Raw genomic sequence first — 19,301 nt, 5'->3', positions numbered from 1 at the left:
ACTGTTAGATGTGACCCCTGAATATGTTTGCATGAAATGGCCGAATAGGTTCGTAGGGCCAAATAGCCCCCTGTAGCTCCTATATCAGATGTTCTTCGTGACTAATTTGTGACTGAGTTCATACCTCTAGCAACAGGTGAGAGAAGAGAAACTTTTAACTCCTTGAGGTAGCTCTTGTCTTCAACCAAAATAGAAATGGAGAGAGATGTAAAACTTACCATCAAGTCACTATTTCTCATTATGCACTATCACATAAAAAACAAATATCACTGATTATTTCTTTTTTACTTTCTTTGTTTAAGTAAAATTGTATTTTAAGTTCCTTTTTATGAGTGCCTGGTGTGTAGACAATGGTTGTTGTTGACCTTTGGCTTCTGCATGTTCAGGAACATAGGAACAGGAGAAGGCCATTCAGCCCATCGAGCCTGCTCCGCCAATCAATACGATCATGGCTGATCGAACACTTCAATGTCTTTTACCCACACTATCCCCATAACCCTTTATGTTATTGTTAATCAGAAATCTATCAATCTCTACCTTAAACATACTCAGTGACTGAGCTTCCATGGCCCTCTGGGGTAGAGAATTCCATACATTCACAACCCTCTGAGTAAAGAAATTTCTCCTCATCGCGGTCCTAAGTGGCTTCCCCCTTACTTTAAAATTGTGTCCCCTGGTTCTAGACTCCCCAACCAGGGGAAACATCTTACCTGCATCTACCCTGTCTGTTCCTTTAAGTATTTTGTAAGTTTCAATGCGATCACCTCTCATTCTTTGAAACTCTAGAGAATACAGGCCCAGTTTCCCCAATCTCTATTCATAGGACAGTCCCGCCATCCCCGGAACAAGTCTGGTGAACCTTTGCTGCACTCCCTCTATGACAATAATATCCTTTCTGAGGTAAGGGGACCAAAACTGCACACAGTATTCCAGGTGCGGTCTAACCAAGCTTCTGTACAATTGAAGCAAGACTTCACTACTCCTGTTATCAAATCCTCTTGCGATAAAGGCTAACATTCCACTAGGCTTCCGAATTGCCTGCTATACCTGCATGTTAGCTTTCAGTGACTTATGGACAAAGACACCCAGATCCTTTTGTACATCTACACTTTCTAATCTCTTACCATTTAGGAAATACTCTGCATATCTGTTCCTTCTACCAAAGTGGATAACCTCACATTTTTCCTCATTATATTCCACCTGCCATGTTCTTGCCCACTCCCTAAGTCTGCCCAAATCCTCCAGTAGTCGCTTTACATCTTCCTCACATTCCCGCCTAGCTTTGTATCATCCGCGAACTTGGAAATATTACATTTGGGCTGCACATCCAAATCATTGATATAAATTGTGAACAGCTGGGGCCCAAGTATTGATCCTTGTGGTACCCCACTAGTCACAGCCTGCCAACGTGAGAATGACCCATTTATTCCTACTCTCTGCTTTCTGTCTGTTAGTCAATCCTTAATCCATGCCAGTATATTGCCTCCCATCCTGTGTGCTTTTATTTTGCTAATTAATCTTTGGTGGGGGACTTTATCAAAAGCCTTCTGAAAATCCAAGTATACTACGTCCATCGACTCTCCTTTATCAATTTTGTTAGTAACATCCTCAAAAAACTCCAACAAGTTTGTCAAACATGATTTCTCATTCGCAAATCCATGCTGACTATGCCAGATCATGATTATCCAAGTATCCATTTATCACATCCTTCATAATAGATTCTAGCATTTTCCCTACTACTGATGTAAGACCAACAGGTCTGTAGTTCCCTGTTTTTTCTCTCCCTCCTTTCTTAAATATTGGGGTGTCATTTACTACCTTCCAATCTGCAGGCACCATTCCAGAATCTATAGAATTTTGGAAGATGATCACCAATGCATCCACTATCTCTACAGCAACCTCTTTCAACACTCTGGGGTGCAGAATATCAGGTCCCGGGGACTTATCAACTTTCAGTCCCATTAATTTCTCCAATATAACCTTCTTACTCATACTAATTTCCTTCAACTCCTCGTTCTCCCTAGTCCCTTGGATCTCTAAATCTGGGAGATTTCCTGTATCTTCCTCAGTGAAAACAGACACAAAGTAATTATTTAGCTTCTCTGCCATTTCTCTATTCCCCATTATGAATTCTCCTAACTCTGCCTGTAATGGACCCACATTTGTCTTAGCCAAACGCTTCCTTTTTACATATCGATAGAAGCTTTTACAGTCTGTTTTTATGTTTTTTGCTTGATTGTATTCATATTCTATTCTCCCTTTCTTTACCAGTTTCTTGGTCTTCCTCTACTGTATTCTAAAAACCTCCCTATCCTCAGGTTTACTACTACTTCTGGCAACTTTATAAGCCTTTTCTTTTAATCTTATACAATCCTTAACTTCCTTTGTCAGCCACGGTTGTCTGACTTTTTTGGGGTTTTTGCACCTTGAAGGAATGTATAAGCGCTGTAAGCTATGTAATTGTTCCTTGAAGACTATCCATTGCTTATGTACAGTCATATCTTTTAATGTATTTTCCCAATCCACCTCAGCCAATTTGTCCCTCATGCCTTCATAATTTCCTTTATTCTTGCTTCAGAGTGAACCACCTCACTTTCAAAGATAATGTAAAATTCTATCATATTGTGGTCACTGACCCTAAAGATTATTTTATAAGAAGATTATTAATTATCCCTTTATCATTACATAATACTAAATCTAAAATAGTCTGCCCTCTAGTGGGCTCCTCGACATACTGCTCTAGAAAACCATCCCTAACATATTCCAGAAACTCATCTTCCACAGCATTAGTGCTCAGTTGGTTTACTCAGTCTATATGCAGATTGAAGTCACCCATGATTACTGTATTGCCCATGCTACATGCTTCTCTCATCTCCTGATTAATACCATGCCCCACATTACCATTACTATTTGGTGGCCTATAAACAACTTCAACCAATGTCTGCTGCCCTTTGCTGTTTCTTAGCTCCACCCAAATACATCCCACACATTGTTCTTCCGATCTGGGATCCTCCCTTACTAATGCCCTGATCCCATCCCTTATTATCAGCGCAACTCCACCTTCTTTCCCTTCTTGTCTGTCCTTCCTAAACATTGAATATCCTTGAATATTCAATCCCCAGTCTTGGTCACCATGCAGTCATGTTCCCGTAATGGCAATTATATTACACCCTTTTACCTCCATTTATGCCTTTAGATCATCTACCTTATTGCAAATGCTGCATGCATTCAGGTAGAGTGCCCTTAACCTTGTCTTTTTGACATCATTCCACATTGGAAGCATACTCAATGCTCTGCTTTGCTTCTCCTGCCTTCTAGTCTCACTACTACTTCCTGTTACCAACTTTACTTCCTTCCAGTTTTGGCAACCCCTCAGGTTCGCACTCCCCTGACAAGCAAGGAGGTTATAATTATCGGGTAATTTATGATCCTGTGGCCTTTTCCATTATCAGATATAAAGAGGGGATGTTCAGATCTAAAACTAAGCGACTGCCAGTGACTATCACATCATGGCTGCTTTATTTATTCTGTACATGAGTGAGGATGCATGAGTTGGAGGAGTTAAGATGGGAGAACTAGGCCCACCAGCAAGGTTCTTCTAACTCAGCTGGGGCTGCAGTAGACTTCAGTGTTCGACTGCCTGTGCCAATCAACACGACGAAGGGGCCTCCTCAACCCCGGCTCTGACCATTGCCTCTGGGATGTCCAAAGTGTAAATGCACTGCCCATTTATGGCCTGAACTGTAAGGTGTAGGATAAGGGCCCTGTTTGATCCTTGGCCTGTCTCACGTTAGCTGATCTAAACTGAAGAGGGCAGGATTGATAATAATCCAGGATTGTCCTGGAATTGAAGATTAATCACCAGGTCAGTGCAGATGGGAAATTGTACTGCTGTGAAAAATACAAATCCCTTTCTTCCATATCATGAGAATGTTTCCAGGGTTGAGCAACTTCAGTTATAACGATAGATTGGAGAAGTTGGGTCTGTTCTCCTTGGAGAAGAGAAGGTTGAGAGGAGATTAGATTGAGGATTTCAAACTCAAGAGGGGCGGGACAGAGTAAATAGGGAAAAACTGTTCTCATTGGTGAGAAGATCAATAACAAGAGGGGAGAGGTTTAGTGTAGCTGGCAAAGGAAGCAATGTTGATATGAGGAAAAATTTTTTCACACAGCAGGTGATTAGGACCTGGAATGCGCTGACTGAGAATGTGGTGGAGACAGGTTCAATTGAGGCATCAAGAGGGAATTGATGGGCCGAATGGCCCCCTTCTGTGCTGTAACCATACTGTGATTCTGTCCATTCTTTGGTTATGAATTTCCAATTGGTGTGGGAAGGAGGGGTGACGTGTGAATGGGCATGTTGAGTAACCAATGATGGGAGTGTGGGGGCGGGGCAGTTGGGGGAAGGCGGTCATGTGGTGAAACCACCAGGAATATATCCAATGAGCGTTGGCAACCCTAGCGGAAGACGTTATGTTGTAATTAACCTTTGAGCCCAGGGGATAGGGAGGAGGAAACTCATCCCATTATCCCATTCCTAATTGACACCTCCTGGAAAATGCACTTGTGTGGATATGAATTCCCTGTGTTTGAATATAATGAGTCTCAGCTCATGTGACCGGTGCCTGCAAAATGTGCTTTCAAGAGAAGAAGGAAGATAACTGAGTTGACAAGGTGGGACAAGCATTTAAATAGGCCTAGAAATCAGTCCACAAATCACCCATTTGTCACACTCTGGCCGAAATCATCCGTTCTGGAGTCTACGTTCAGTGACCTCAGTGGAAGTGGGAGTGATTTTCACAGGGGTCAGGGTGGCTGACCACGCGTGATCTTATGCTGTTCAGCTCATCGCACATGTATCTGTGAGGAGCTCACCGATTCTCATGGCGGGGGGCTGGCAGGAAGTGGCTGCTCCCGCCGTTACGTCATGGGGTCGGAGGTCCAGGTGCCATAATTAAAGGGCACCCTGACAGCCTGCCCTATCCCTTCCACCTTTCCATGGCCACTGCTCCACCCTTCCCCTCTAACCCCTCCTCCCTTCCTTGGTAATCCTCCAAGCAACGTGCACTGCCACCACCCAGTCTCAAACACACGCTGGCATTTACAGACACTCCCCAAAGAGGACAATGCGATGACAGCTCACTGTCAATCATGGAAGAAGTCTACCTCGCCAGGCGCATGCCGCTTACGTGCAATTGCAAAAGCGAATGTTCTAATTTCTCGCTGGTGGGAAACTTAATTCCGGCGAGGTGGACTTTTAATGAGCTTCCCGACATTGTTTGTCGGGAAGCTCGACCCACCTTTAAAGTCCCAAGAACATAATTGCTAAAGTTCATCCCACCTTCGGGAAACTGATTTTTGGCCTCACTCCAAATCCATCTGGCAAGCTTTCCATTACCGGCAGGACTGCAGGATTTTAGACTCATAGAGGTCTACAGCACAGAAAAAGGCCCTTCGGCCCATCGAGTCTACGCTGGTCAAACAAGTATTCTAATCCCATTTTCCAGCACTAGGCCTTGTATGCCATGGCATCGCAAGTGCACATCCAAATACTTCTCAAATGTTATGAGGGTTTCTGCCTCTACCACCCTTTCAGGCAGTGAGTTCCAGATTCCCACCACCCTCTGGGTGAAAAAATTCTTCCTCACATCCCCTCTAAACCTCCTGCCCCTTACTTTAAATCTATGCCCCCTGGTTATTGATTCCTCCACCAAGGGGAAAGATTCCTTCCTGTCTACCCTATCTATGCCCCTCAGAATTTTATACACCTCAATCATGTCTCCCCTCAATCTCCTCTGCTCCAGGGAAAATAACCCCAGTCTATCCAATCTCTCCTCATAACTAAAACTCTCCAGCCCAGGCAACATCCTGGTAAATCTCCTCTGCACTCTCTCTAGTGCAATCACATCCTTCCTATAATGTGGATTCCAGAACTGCACGCAGTACTTTAGCTGTAGCCTAACCGGTGTTTTATACAGTTCCAGCATAACCTCCCTGCTCTTATATTCTATGCCTTGGCTGATAAAGGCAAGTATCCCATATGCCTTCTTAACCACCTTATCTTCCTGTCCTACTACCTTAAGGGACCGGTGGACATGCACACCAAGCTCCCTCTGATCCTTGGTACTTCCCAGGGTCCTACCATTCATTGTGTACTCCCGTGCCTTGTTTGTTCTGCCCAAGTGCATCACCTCACACTTATCCGGATTAAATTCCATTTGCCACTGATCAGCCCATCTGACCAGCCTGTTTATATCCTCCTGTAATCTAAGACTATCCTCCTCATATCCCTCTTTCTACCTATGTCACTGGTACCAATATGTACCACGATCTCTGTCTGTTTGCCCTCCCCCTGTAGAAACTAAGTGGAGTTCCTTTCACATGTGGTGTAGACTCCATCGGGAGTGCTTGGCGCATCCTTTCTTGTAGATTTGTTTCCCTTTTCCTGAGGTGATCTACGAGTCTCCTAATTATCTGACCTTCAACCAATATGTGATAAGAAAGAGGTTCTACCACTGCACCAACTTCACCTGATAGCCATTTGGGCCTATCTCCAAAGGTCTTTGCAAAAACTGTGCCTCCAACAGTGAAGTTTCTTTCACGAATGTGGTAACCGTGTCTATTTTTCTGGGCCTCCTGACTTCTCTCTATCTTCCCTCACTAAATTCCGCCTTGTGAGACTCAAACATGTCCGGAGACATCTCTTCATCTTTGCCCTCCATTTCGGCTTAAATGCAGCGAGGTCTGAGGACCAGTATTCAGATCTCTACATGTGCTCAGGCCTGAACCTACTGAATACATTAACTGCACTGAGCCCATGAAGTAAAGGATGCCAAGCGAGAGCCTGCCAGAATAAAATGGGCCAATATTGGGCCAACAGCAAGGCAAGTTGGTTGATGTGTGTTGGATCTTGTGGATCCTCATCGCACACTTATTGTAAGTGGTGGCCCAGTTGGTACTATAGATAGAGTTGATCAGCAGACACCTCCTAGGTGGAGGGTGGAAAACATTATGTTTAGTTACAAAGGTACTCAGCAGCAACTATTTGTGTGCTTTCAGTTCAAACCCTATCTCCATACTACTGACTACTAATGACAAACGTAGCCCGCGCTACTCTTCTATTGGTTACTCAAGATCATGTGACCTTCCTTAACAGCATTCTTCTTAAAGGCATATTACATGATAGATCACCATAATTACCACATCCCTCCCCCTTTACTCAGAAATACATTTTATATTTACAAGTACAATTTTCTCAAGATAGCAAATTATTTACACTGGTAAGTAATTTACAAATTCAGTCTTCCTCGGGGTTTCCTTATGCATGTAGAATGTCTCAGCTCTACAACTTCAGGTGTTTTGTCAGGAACCTCCTTTTCCAGAGTTTCCTGAACATCAGGCGCTTTGGTGGGCACCTGCAGATCTATATCCTTAACTCTTGTAGGTACATCAGACATGTCTGTACTGGGTTGAGTTCTCTCAACAGGAAACGTTGGCCCTGCTGTGAACACTGGTGGAATCATTTCTTGGCGATTCATTTTTTCCTTAGGTGACCCACATGTCTCCGTATGACTCGGCCTTCCATCTCCATGTCATAACATGTGCACTTATTTCACCCGGTAACCACTTTGGTCCTTTTCCAAAGTTCTTCGTGTATGCTGTCTCTCCCATGGTAAATTTCCTCTTATGACTATGCCAGTTGTGACTAGTTTTCTGATTTCCCTGACTCCTTTCTATCTTCCCCCCTAAATTCAGCCTTCTTAAGCTCAATCTCACCCTGAGACGGTGCTTCATCAATAATCCTGCAGGTGTGACACTTGTTGTGTGAAGAGTGGTCCTACAATGAAAAAGAAAGCATGCTAGCTTGGTTGCTAAGGAATCTCCAGTTAATTTAGTCATGCCAGCCTTGAACGTTTGAACCGCCTTTTCAGCCAGTTGGTTTGAGGAAGGGTGGTACGGTGCACTTTTTACATGAGCGACACCATTGACGCTGTTGAACTGTTGAAATTCAGCACTTGTAAATGCTGTGCCACTATCAGAAATGACGTGGTCCATGAATGGCAAAACTTTGATGTAGCTTCTCAATTGTAGCTGAATTGTGGTGACTTCACCTCCTATATGTCCATCCATTTTGAGTTGGCATCAACAATGGGCAGAAACATTGTTCCCATAAAAGATCCCACATAGCCAATGTGTAATTGTACCCATGGCCTTCCTGGCCACTCCCAAGCGTGTAACAGAACGGTCGAAGGTAACTTTTGCAGTTGCCGACTTTGCACACAATTCTTCACTAAAATCTTTATTTCGCCATCCATCCCAGGCCACCATAGATAGCTGCGTGCTATTGTCTTCATTCGGGAAATTCCTGGATGTGCACTGCATAGTTCAATTAACAGTGGCTTTCTTCCCTTTGGAGGAACTATCACTTGTGCTCCCCAAAATAAGATGCCATCCTGGCTGGTTATTTCATGTCTTCTGTTGAAATACAGTTTCATTTCATTAGATATGGGCTCTTGTGACCAACCATGAAGCACTTGTTCTCATACTTGAGCTAGGACTGTGTCCTGACTGGTCCAGTCCCTGATCTATCGAGCACATACCAGCGAGGGATATAAGAAATTTAACAGTAAAACAAGTTCTTGTGGAACTGGGACATCCTCGTCAATTTCTTGTAAAGGCAAACGATTAAGTACATTAGCGTTTGCAATTTGATTTCCAGGCCTTTGTACAAAAGCGTACTTGTATGCTGCCAGGATTAAAGCCTTATTTGTGTTTCTGTGTCTTCTTTCTAGCGTTGACCTGAAAATCCTTCTTTTCAACTTCAATATTGGTCAGACTACTCTCAGCTGCGAGCTCGACTTGAGTGAACTCAAAGGTTGGGTCACCCAAAATTCCATCGTCTGTCTGCTTCTTAGAAAATTTTGCAACTTTTGCCTTCAAAGCCTCTTTGGCTTCACGTAGCTGATTCTTCAGCTCTTCCGTCTCTTTTTTTGTATTTGTTTGCTGCCTCCTGGAAAATTGAGCATCGTTGTGTCTTCTCTGCCAACTCACCCTTCAGCTTATTCAGAGAAGTACTGAATTCTTCCTTTCATACTTTCATACTTTCCCAGCCAAATTTAGACCTGAGGGAATTTTGTCATGTGTGAAGGTCTTTCAGCAGGTTTTCTTTTTCCTTTCGAAGGTTGCTCACCTCATCTCGAAATCTGTCATCAAGTAGGTTTTCTTTGAGTTTCTCCTGCTGTTCAACCATGTTTTGGATTAAGATAGCCTGCTTTTCTAAAGGTTGTTGAGTGCTTACACACTCCTCTTCAAAAACAGGAACATTTCCAGCTTCCTTTCGGAATCTCGGTTTGGCCAATCAATGTTGATTCCCCTGAGCCAGTTTCGCCCTAGAAGGATTGGTCCTCTGCCTCTCAATACCAACACTGGTATCTTTGCTGATTCACTTCCGTAATGGACAGTTACTCTACTTATGCCTTTGACTTGAATATCTTCACCCGTGTATGTTTTTAATTGGGTAGTAGTTTCTTCTAAATTTAATTGATGTTCAGCATAATTCAGACATCTGAAGGTATGTTCTCCAATTACTGTAGTGGAAGCTCCTGTGTCCACTTCCATTCTAACATGGTTGCCATTTACTTTCGCTGTTACATATATTGGTTCTGTCTTTCCAACCTTCAAATTGAACAACGAATAAATATCTGAATTTGTTGTTTCAGGCTCTTCTACGTTGGAGATCTCACTGGGGTTTTTTCTTTTGTTTGAAAGTCTGCTTGACTCTTTCCTTGCACTGTCTCATTATGTGTCCATTTCTATGACAATAAAAAATTAAATTTTTTTAAACTGCCAATTTTTAAAATACTGCTTGTTTCCACCTCTAATGAAATTATTCCTTGTTTTCACTGCTAACTCATTTTTCCTCATTTTCCTGCTAACGGGGGTTGTTTCCCGCTGCTTCGCAGAGACTTGCATTTTCGCGCCCTTTTTGGCTGAGGTTTCCTGCCCATTGTGGAGGACGGAACCATTTTGCGCCCCCTGTATTGCTTTTGAATCTCTTACTGCACTTTCTATGGGCCAGTGCTATCTCTAGCGCCTTCTTATAATCCAAACTTGTTTCGGATAATAATCTCCTCTGAATCGTGTCCTCATCCACGCCGCACACTAAACGATCTCTGACAATGTCGTTTAGAGATGTAGCGAACTCACAATGTTCCTTCCAGTGCTTCAAACTTGTCACACAACAAGCAACTGTACCCCTGGGGCTCTATTTCTTGAGTTAAACTGGAGCCGTTGCAACGTTACTGAAGGCTTTGGCTGACAATGACCCTTCACGAGGTCCACCAATCAAAACTTTTCAAATCTGGGACACTGAGTGCCGTCAAACTTAGGATTGCCCGCCTCTTCTCTTCCCCTGTAAGCTTGTTCGCTTGGAAAAAGGTGAGGTGTTCAATGTAATGAGACCAATCGTCCGTGGCTGGATCGAAAGGATCAATTCTTCTGAATTGCGGTATTCTGAGAGGCGTTATTTCGTCGATTTGAATGGAACCTACTTACAATTACTATGCGAGGTACAGCCCGGTTTCATTTCTCTCGATTTCTTCCGTTAACTTGTTTTATCCTCACTTTATCCTCATCGCCAGTTTGTGGGATCTTGTAGATCCTAGCCGCACGCTTGTAAGTGGTGGCCAAGTTGGTACTATAGATAGAGTGGATCAGCAGACAATTCTTAGGTGGAAAATGTTATGTTTATTTACAAAGGTACTCAGCAGCAACTACATGTGTGCTTTCACTTCAAACCTTATCTCCATACTATTGATTACTAACTACAGAGGTAGCTCACGCTACTTTTCTATTCGTTACTCAAGATCATGTGATCTTCCTTAACAGCATTCTTCTTAAAGGTATATTACACATTAGATAAAACCATATTTACCACAGGGTGGTAGGGCTTGATCAAGGGCAGGGGTTTCCCAGGGTGGCAGTGGCCAAGATTATTTTTAGATAGGATAGGACATTTCTATAGGGCCTTTCTACTCTCCAGCTGCAAACCCTAGAGAAATGGCTGCAGCAGCTTTATTTAGTTGCTTATGTTGCTTTAGTTGCTTCAAGGTCAATGGAGCAGAAATCCCTCATGGGAAAATGGAAAAAAGGATTCCCTGATAGTACCTCTGAAACCTACACGGCTCCTTTCCAACCTCGGCGCTTCTTAAGGCAATGTACCTCAGTGAGATATTTTTGCCATTCCACTTATTAATTAGGCCTCGACCTTGAATAGCTATGACCAAAATATTCTGTAGTATTAGAAATGTACAGCTGAAATTTGCTATCAGTAGTATTAGCTGACAAAACAACAAACTCCTCTGTAGGACATTCGTTTGTCTGTTATTCTGAGGGAGACATGAACACTCCAGTCGGACTAGTTGACAGAGGCATATGGGTGGCATTTGTCTTGCAGAGGGCCCCATGCAAAGTTCAGTTTGAGACCTGTTTGTTTTGCCATGCAAAGATACTTGATACGACTGACTTAATCAGGTACCTATATCAGTTGTCCTGTGCTTTTTCACCTGTTTATTTGCCAGACTTTTGTTTAAAATAGAGACATTTTGAAAATGATTTGCAAAAGAATCAAAGGTGATGCCAGAAAAAATGTTCCCCCCTCAACATTAATTTTTACACTGCATGTTTACATAGGATATACAGCACTGAAACAGGCCATTCAGCCCAATCAGCCCATACTAGTATTTATGCTCCACTCATGCTCTTCCTGATTTTCATCATCCAAATCTATCTTTGTAATGATCTATTCCCTTTTTTCTCATGTGCTTGTCTAGCTTTCCCTTAAGAGCATCGATACTATTTGCCATAACCCTCCATGTAATAGCAAGTTCCACATTCTTACCACTTATTGGGTAATGGAGTTTTTTCTGAATTCGTTATTGGATTTCTTGGTGATTATCTTATGTTTGATGACCTCGAGTTATGCTCTTGCCCAGGCTTTAAAGACCATAATCAAGCCATTCCCCCAGCCTTTTTTCAAGAGAAAAGAGACCTAACTGTTCATCCTTTCCTGATATGTATACCCATGCATTTCTGGTATTGGTTTTGTAAATCATCTCTGCACCGTCTCCAGTGCCTCTACACCCTTTTTATAACATGGCTACCAGAACTGCACACAGTACACTTCAGTCTGGTGTAATCAAGGTTCAATAGGTCTAGCACAACTTCCCTACTTTTCGATTCTATCCCTCTGGAAATAAAGCCCAGTGCTTGGTTTGCTATTTTTAATAGATTTCCTAACCTGTGGCACAATTTTTAATGATTGATGTATTTGTACTCCATGATCCCTTTGTTCCTCTACCCCACCTAGACTTGTGCCTTCTAAGTAATAAGTGATCTCCCTATTCTTCCCACCAAAATGTACTACCTCACATTTATCTGAGTTAACTTCCTTTGCCAATTATTTGCTGTGTTCTGGAATGCCCTGTCTGAAAGAACGATGGAAGAAGATTCAACGGCAAGTTTCAAAAGGGAATTGGCAATACTCAAGTTCTGTATGACCATATTAGAAATTTTACAAATCTCCAACAATTTACTCCATTCAGGAATGCGATTGCAGCTTAGCTTGTTCCTTTTCTGGGCCGGGAAAGTTACATTAACATTGTATCTCCTGCCAGATCAAGATGGCAGTGCAAGATGACCACCGATGCCTGTCTGGTCATGCGCACTTGTCAGTGCACGTGCAGAATTCAATAACGTCATTTCCAGGAGACAGAAATCCACCCTTATAAATGGTGACAGCTTCTTTTTGGCAGGCTTCAAGCTTATAATAACGAATCTTACTTCATTACCCATGTATCTCCAAAATGATTTATGCCACTCAAAAAAAAAGATGCAGCCAAATGGTCCATCCGCTGAACTCATTAAATGGCTGGTCTGAAATTTCAACTAATTCCATGCTTCCTGAGCCCCACGGGGGTGGCGAGCACTCGGGGGTGCAGTCACTTCTCTATCTCTGTCTCTCCTGCTTTCTCTCACTCTCTCCCCACATTTCATCTCCCATTTGCCACTTGCTCTTTCCAGCCCTGTCTGAGAGGTTCAGGATGAGCTGTGGATGGAGGGGATTGTTAAAAGTGTTAACTTGATTCTGCCAGCATTGCAATATTTGTAATTCTAGGGCCAGTGATGGCCGCGCATGTGCCCTGCTGCACATTGCCCCCTATAAAGATGGTGGCCATGCATGTGCCCTGCTGCACATTGCCCCCTATAAAGATGGTGGACATACATACAACTCACATGTGTGGCATTGGCAGCAAATGCAGCCTAACATTAACATTACTGAAAAAAGAGGCATGCTGTAGAAGTTTTGACAACATGTCTCTTTTTTTCAACAATGTATTAACAATGATGACATAATTAAAAGGGTACGTGAATGCTGTTAAGTATTGGCCTTATTTTCTGCGATGAGTTAAGTGGACAATTAATATGCAAATCCAGCAAGTTCTTAAAAATAATGAGGCTAAGGATGAAATACCATTTGAGGGAAGCATAGAGGTGTGAATAGATCAGCAAGTTCCAGGCATTCAAAACTCAAGACGTATCTCTGAGCTGCTGTCTGATTTTCACATTAATCATGGTGTGTGTCGTAACACAATGTTATAGACCAAGCAGGATCTGTTTCAATCATTCACAGGTCAGAGGCAACAGTAAGTTCATCAACGCAACCCACTACAATTATGGCATGAAACTGTTTTAATTAAAAGATACAACTGGGCCCTTGGAATTCTCCTTTGGGAAAGGTTTGACATCAAAGAAAGGACCTTCTCTATCCTAAAAGCGAGTGGGACAACAAAATTAAATCTGAGAATATTAAGCTCAGGAACGTGCAGTTAGAGCATGCACTGTTTACGATTGAGAGTGAGGCTGGAATGCAAAGAGGGTGGGAGGGAGAGGGGCACCGAATTTCTGAAACCCCAGCAGAAATTTAAGCATAATTAAAAGAGGACAGCTCTACAAACATGCAAGTGATGACAGACAGGAAAAGACTCCCTGGCCTAACCAGTCGGCTGTTGCTCAGTTGTGCTACCGTCTGCATTACACAATATGTACACCCCCCACCTCACCCAAAACTATGTGATCTACTCACTACTGTCAGGACTAGTGAGTGATTACTTCTTTCTGACACGTGCCCAGATTTAGTGGCCAGATGTGAACCAAATGTCACTCACCGTTCGTTACACTTAAACTACAGACTTTCTTTGAGATTTTAGACTGCAACTTGACACACAGAATCAAAATAGTGTAGCATCTTCTACAGGCGATCTGGGACTCATATGAACTGTGCAAGCCATGCAGCTCTCCTCAAGTGATCAAATTTGCTGAGGCTCGCAGAGCCTGAACCAGGGAGTGTAAGTTTAAATATTCAATTCAACGTGAAATCATTTAAAGAAAGCTAACTGAAGAGAGGAAAGGAAAGATCAGATTAAGAGGGAGAGATAAAAGAGACAGAAAATAAAAAAATGTTTTAAAATCCCTACCAGTAATTCAAATCAGAAAGAATAAAATTCCACACTTGCCAAAGTACATTTTCAGGGCAAGAGAGGTTGTTTGGTAGTTATTAAGACTTACAATGCCATTAAAAATTAACTTAAACTTGAAGGGATGAGTCCTAACTTTTTCTAGTGTGTTTAGTGGGTAAGTACTGCAACTTAAAGCCCTTATAAAGACTTTAAACCCTAGTCTCTCGGCAAGATATTGATGAGTAATGCTCGTGGAAGATCAGGACAACTTGGGGCAGCAACCTCCCGATAGCCATCTTTAATTGTACATGCATGGAATTTGCATCCCAATTAATCCATAATACCGATGAGTATTATGGTGTCAGAACTTTTATTAATGCAAAATACTGAGATTCGTGCATTTTCTATTTTATTTTTTATCACTGCCAAAGAGCTGGCAGAAACTAGATGGGTTGAATGGCCTCCCTCTCTGTGCTGTATGATTTGTTTTGCTACTTATAAATAAGCACTTTGGATCCACTCAGGATCATTGATTAGTTGGCATAACCCATGTATTAGCACGGGTTACACAATCCCAACATTGTCCTTGAACACAGCAATGTCATAGGAATATTTTAACCATTTGATTATATTGCCAACAACCTCTAGCCTACAATGTCATCACACATGTAGTTTTCAACAACCTTGTAAGAATTGAAGTGCAACTTTTTTCAAAACACATTTCCATTTTGTTGTACGTCTGCCATGAAAATACCAATGATAGTTCAAGAGACAACATCATCTATTATAATAAATCATGAAAATTTCATTAAGTTTGAGTTGAGTGTTATAAAACAACATATTAATTGAATTTTGGGGAGCTTGGTGTTGAGATGCGTGAAAAGGCCATTATTGTTTTTCATTGAGGATTGGAAACAGCTGGATTCTTGCAGTTCAGGACAACTTTGTACACAAGTCAAAATTGAGCCTGGTTAAAAATACTCTAACTCTGCTTCCACATTTGTATGTCAAAGGAATTTCACATGGCCTCCAATCGACTCTTTTTGCAGGAAACCTTTGCCCCAAGAACTGAATTCTTAGAGACATGGGATACCACGTCTACAGGCCTTGCAAATGTCACATAGCTGAAGCTCAAGGACATTTGGTAAGACTCTCAACTTTACAGCCCTGTTCGCCCTCGACCTCCACCCCTGCTAACTAGTTGTCCCAATCACAGAAGCTGCTATTATTTAACATTCCCAAAGGCTCCTCCCACCCAACCCGTTCTCTCCGCAGTGAGATTATTCATCCCAGCAAAGTAGCTGTGCTTTTAATTAAGATCACCTGTGTCAACATCTCAGGATGGAGATCAAAATCAGGCTGCTCTCTCTTCTGGCAAAGGACCATAAGAGAAATTCCCCCAGTGTCCAATCCCTCACTGATAGCTGCTCGGTCCAGTTTGCAATGATTCTAGTCCCTCCTCAATGGGGAGGGCTGGTAGCTCCAGTAAGGCCTATCAGTTTGGATGTGAAGTGTTAATCTTTGTCTTCAAAGCACTTATCACCTACAAACTACAGGCTTACTGCAGACTCACAATGAGAACTCGGCTGAAGGGAAACAAAATCGGCGCCTTTCCGATTGTAGCCAAAGCAGCAGCAACTACTTTGCATTTATATAGCGCCTCACGGGGCCATTACCGAAAAACATCAAGCTCCGATCCACATAAGTAGATATTAGGACAAATGAGCAGAAGCTTGGTTTAAAAGGTAGATTTTAAGCAGCGTCTGGAAGGAGAGAGAGGTCACGAGGCAGTGAGGCAAATTGAGGGAATTCCAGAGCTTAAGGCCTGGGCCGCTAATGGCACGGCCACTAATGGAGGAGTGATTAAAATTGGCGATATGCAAGAGGTCAGAGAGCAGAGATCTTGGAGAAACAGAAAGCGCTAATAAAGAAACTGCCCAACATTGGTGGATAACATTCGATTTTCCGCCTTTTGGACTATTATCTTTCCTTGTTCCTTCCCAAAAATCCCCATAAACCATAGTTTCCGGTTTCAGCATTGCAATAGTGCTCAAACAAAAGGAACCTTTTGCGTACCGATGTACGCAAATGTACAATACCACAGCACAACTTAAAACTGTAACAAAAGTGAGTAATAAAATTATTTAGAGACAATTGGCATGTAGTAGTAAATCATTTTCCAAGATGATTTTTAACAAACAGGTTCTAAACGACAGTTTATAGTTTATTCTGAGAGTGCAGTGAACTAAGAACTGCCCTTTGATAATCATGTTTTAAATGACAGCACTCCAATCGAAAATGTGGAATAAAGGAAAAATCAATGTAGTACATAAAACAAAACTTGCTTACAATTTTGTAAAACTTTTCCAGGGTCTAAAGTTTAACGCAGCTCCTGTAAGTCTTTGACATTAAGAACTAATAAATGAATCCTAGTTTGATTGTTGCTGATTTTCTGTGATAGGTCATTAGTGCAGTGAAAGCTGCTGATGTGCGCTCAAAGGGTTAAACTCAGCAGCTAAGTCTGAAGTTTAAAGCTCTGTTCTCAGCAGGGTAAATGCTGTTCGGAAATGTCGCTCACACACAGCAATCCAGCTCAAAATCTGAGCCCCTGCCTTAATCTCTTTTCTTTAATTTGTGACAAGAGTTTCCTCAGATTCGAGCTTACTTTTACAACTCTTTCAAAGAAAAGGCTCTGATTACCTCCGGGCAAGGAACGTTAATATAGAATAAAACAACGACTAGGCAGGAGCAGTCAAACAGCAACACTCAAATAATAGTCACGACCTGCTTCTGCTCACCATGCCAGACGAGAGCACATTTTAACACAAAGATTGTTAGAGATTCTTATGGCCTATCAATGAAGGTGCCTGATACAGGCACATTCACGCCCCAGCTGGCTTCTTTTAACGCCCTGCCTCCTCCCAGCTCTGTCTCCTAAAAAGGTAGGCACTTGACACATGGGCTGAATGAGCTGAAAAGTTACAAATCTGCCAGAAAGGAGAAAGAGAGAATTGACTTACTGCTATGGCTTGGAGTCTTTGCTTCTGCAGTTCAGCCTCTGCCATCCTAGAAGAGGGATACAGAACAGTGTAGTCACAAAACAGACTGTAGCTATAGCACTCAGGTAGATTGAAGAAAGGGGAGGTGGAGGTGGGAGGTGGGGGTGGGGTGGGGTGGGGGGTGGGGTGGGTGCGCGGGTGTGGGAGGTGGGTAGGAGTTCTCTCTGCTGGGTGTTACTGCCGATTAGATGTACTGTAAAGCCTCATTTCAATCACTGGATCAATGCTTGCTTCAGTTGTAATGTAACGGCATTTTCTCCACACTGCTGTCACAAGCCTTGTATGTGCAATGAAAAGGAGCTGAGCCGAGGGATAGCTGGCATGTCTATCATTTTTCTGCTTTGACGTGCCTCTGGGTGTTTGCTCCTCCTAGATTAGGGTCATGGCAGAGGGGGCCTCGCCGTTGGGAGGGTGTGTAGCAATGACCCATGACCCGCATGTGGGAATGTATGTGTGGCAGGCAAGAGATTCCAGCTATAGTTTGTATGAAAAAGAGAAAGGGAGGGAACATGAACGCCCATGAGGAATCACACTAAAAATAATCCAGTCAGCCCTTTATCTTTTCTGCTCATTTTCCAGATCTGTTGCCAACTTCCACTTTGTTAGAACTCCTGTGTGATTATAAGTCAGTAGCTCCTTTTTAGACGTGACAAGCTCCTACTGTTGACATCACTCGCTGGGTTCAAAAGCCTAAAATAATCTGTCATGCCTTTTTGTTATTTGGATTCCATTGTAAATATCATAATAAAAAATATAAATTATTGAACAAGCCTCAGAATTGTGAAAAATAGAATCAGTATTGCTGAAAAAATAATTTTTTTGCCGAAGCTTTTTGTTTTGCAATCATCAGGACAATTCGCAAGGATACCAAATGTAAAGGGAGCAACAATTTACAATCTGTGATAAGAGAGTGCTGATTGGTTGATAAGTAGAATCTGATTGGTAGAACCATTGCCATGGAGAATACACCAGTTGATGGTGACTGACAGTTAACTGCCAAGCATTGTTTGAAATTTAAACCAGGCAGCTTGACTCTGATTGGTCAAGGCATTGCCCTGAGGAATGAACCAGTGAATGGCTGTCACTTATTTTGTTTAGCTAAAACAGGCACAATGTGTGTACATGTTTTTTCTGTCTGCAAAGGACAGGGCCCTGTCTATTAAGATATGTAGCTTCCAGTACACGCAAATGTGTCACACTGTGAACCCAACTGACAATCCGCAATTGGTTGTCAGCGTAATTCTCAGCACACTGAGGATTATTGTAGAAAGTAGAATCACATAGCGCAGAAGGAGGCCATTCAGTCCATCATGCCTCTGCTGGTTCTTTGAAAGAGCTATCCAATTAGTCCCACTCTTCTCGACTTTTTCCATTGCTCCGCACACTTTTCCTTTTTGAAAATTAGCACTGAATATGCTTCCACCAGCTTTTCAGACAGTGCATTCCACATTGTAACAACTTGCGGCATAAAAAATTCTCAGCTCCCGTCTGTTTACCAACCCTCCAGCCAGTGGAAACAGTTTTGACTCATCAAAGCGCTTCACATTTTTGAACGCCTCTACTAAATGTCCCCTTAACCTTCCTAACCTAAGTAAAGTTAATAGGCGAACTAGATAGTTTGTCTCATTTATGAATTGGAAATCGGTTTGTAAAGATTTGTGTAGGAAATTTGGTGAAGGAAACAATGCAAGATATGTAATAATTATGCATTAAATGACAATCTTTC

The 19,301-nt window shown here is 42.4% G+C and overlaps 1 protein-coding gene across 2 annotated transcripts in view; it reads right to left on the bottom strand.

Annotated features, from left to right (window-relative positions):
* Positions 1–19,301, bottom strand: part of palm2akap2 (PALM2 and AKAP2 fusion) — a 351,062-nt gene that overhangs the window by 255,018 nt on the left and 76,743 nt on the right. For both annotated transcript variants that reach the window (XM_078570942.1, XM_078570953.1), the window contains exon 3: positions 17,537–17,582. In XM_078570942.1, the coding sequence (XP_078427068.1) occupies positions 17,537–17,582 (46 nt within the window). The remainder of the gene's footprint in view (positions 1–17,536; positions 17,583–19,301) is intronic.

Source organism: Cetorhinus maximus, chromosome 2, assembly GCF_964194155.1.
Source record: "Cetorhinus maximus chromosome 2, sCetMax3.hap1.1, whole genome shotgun sequence".
Lineage (NCBI taxonomy): Eukaryota > Metazoa > Chordata > Chondrichthyes > Lamniformes > Cetorhinidae > Cetorhinus > Cetorhinus maximus.
The sequence above is the reverse complement of the archived record's forward strand: the minus strand, read 5'-3'. Positions and strand labels throughout refer to the sequence as shown.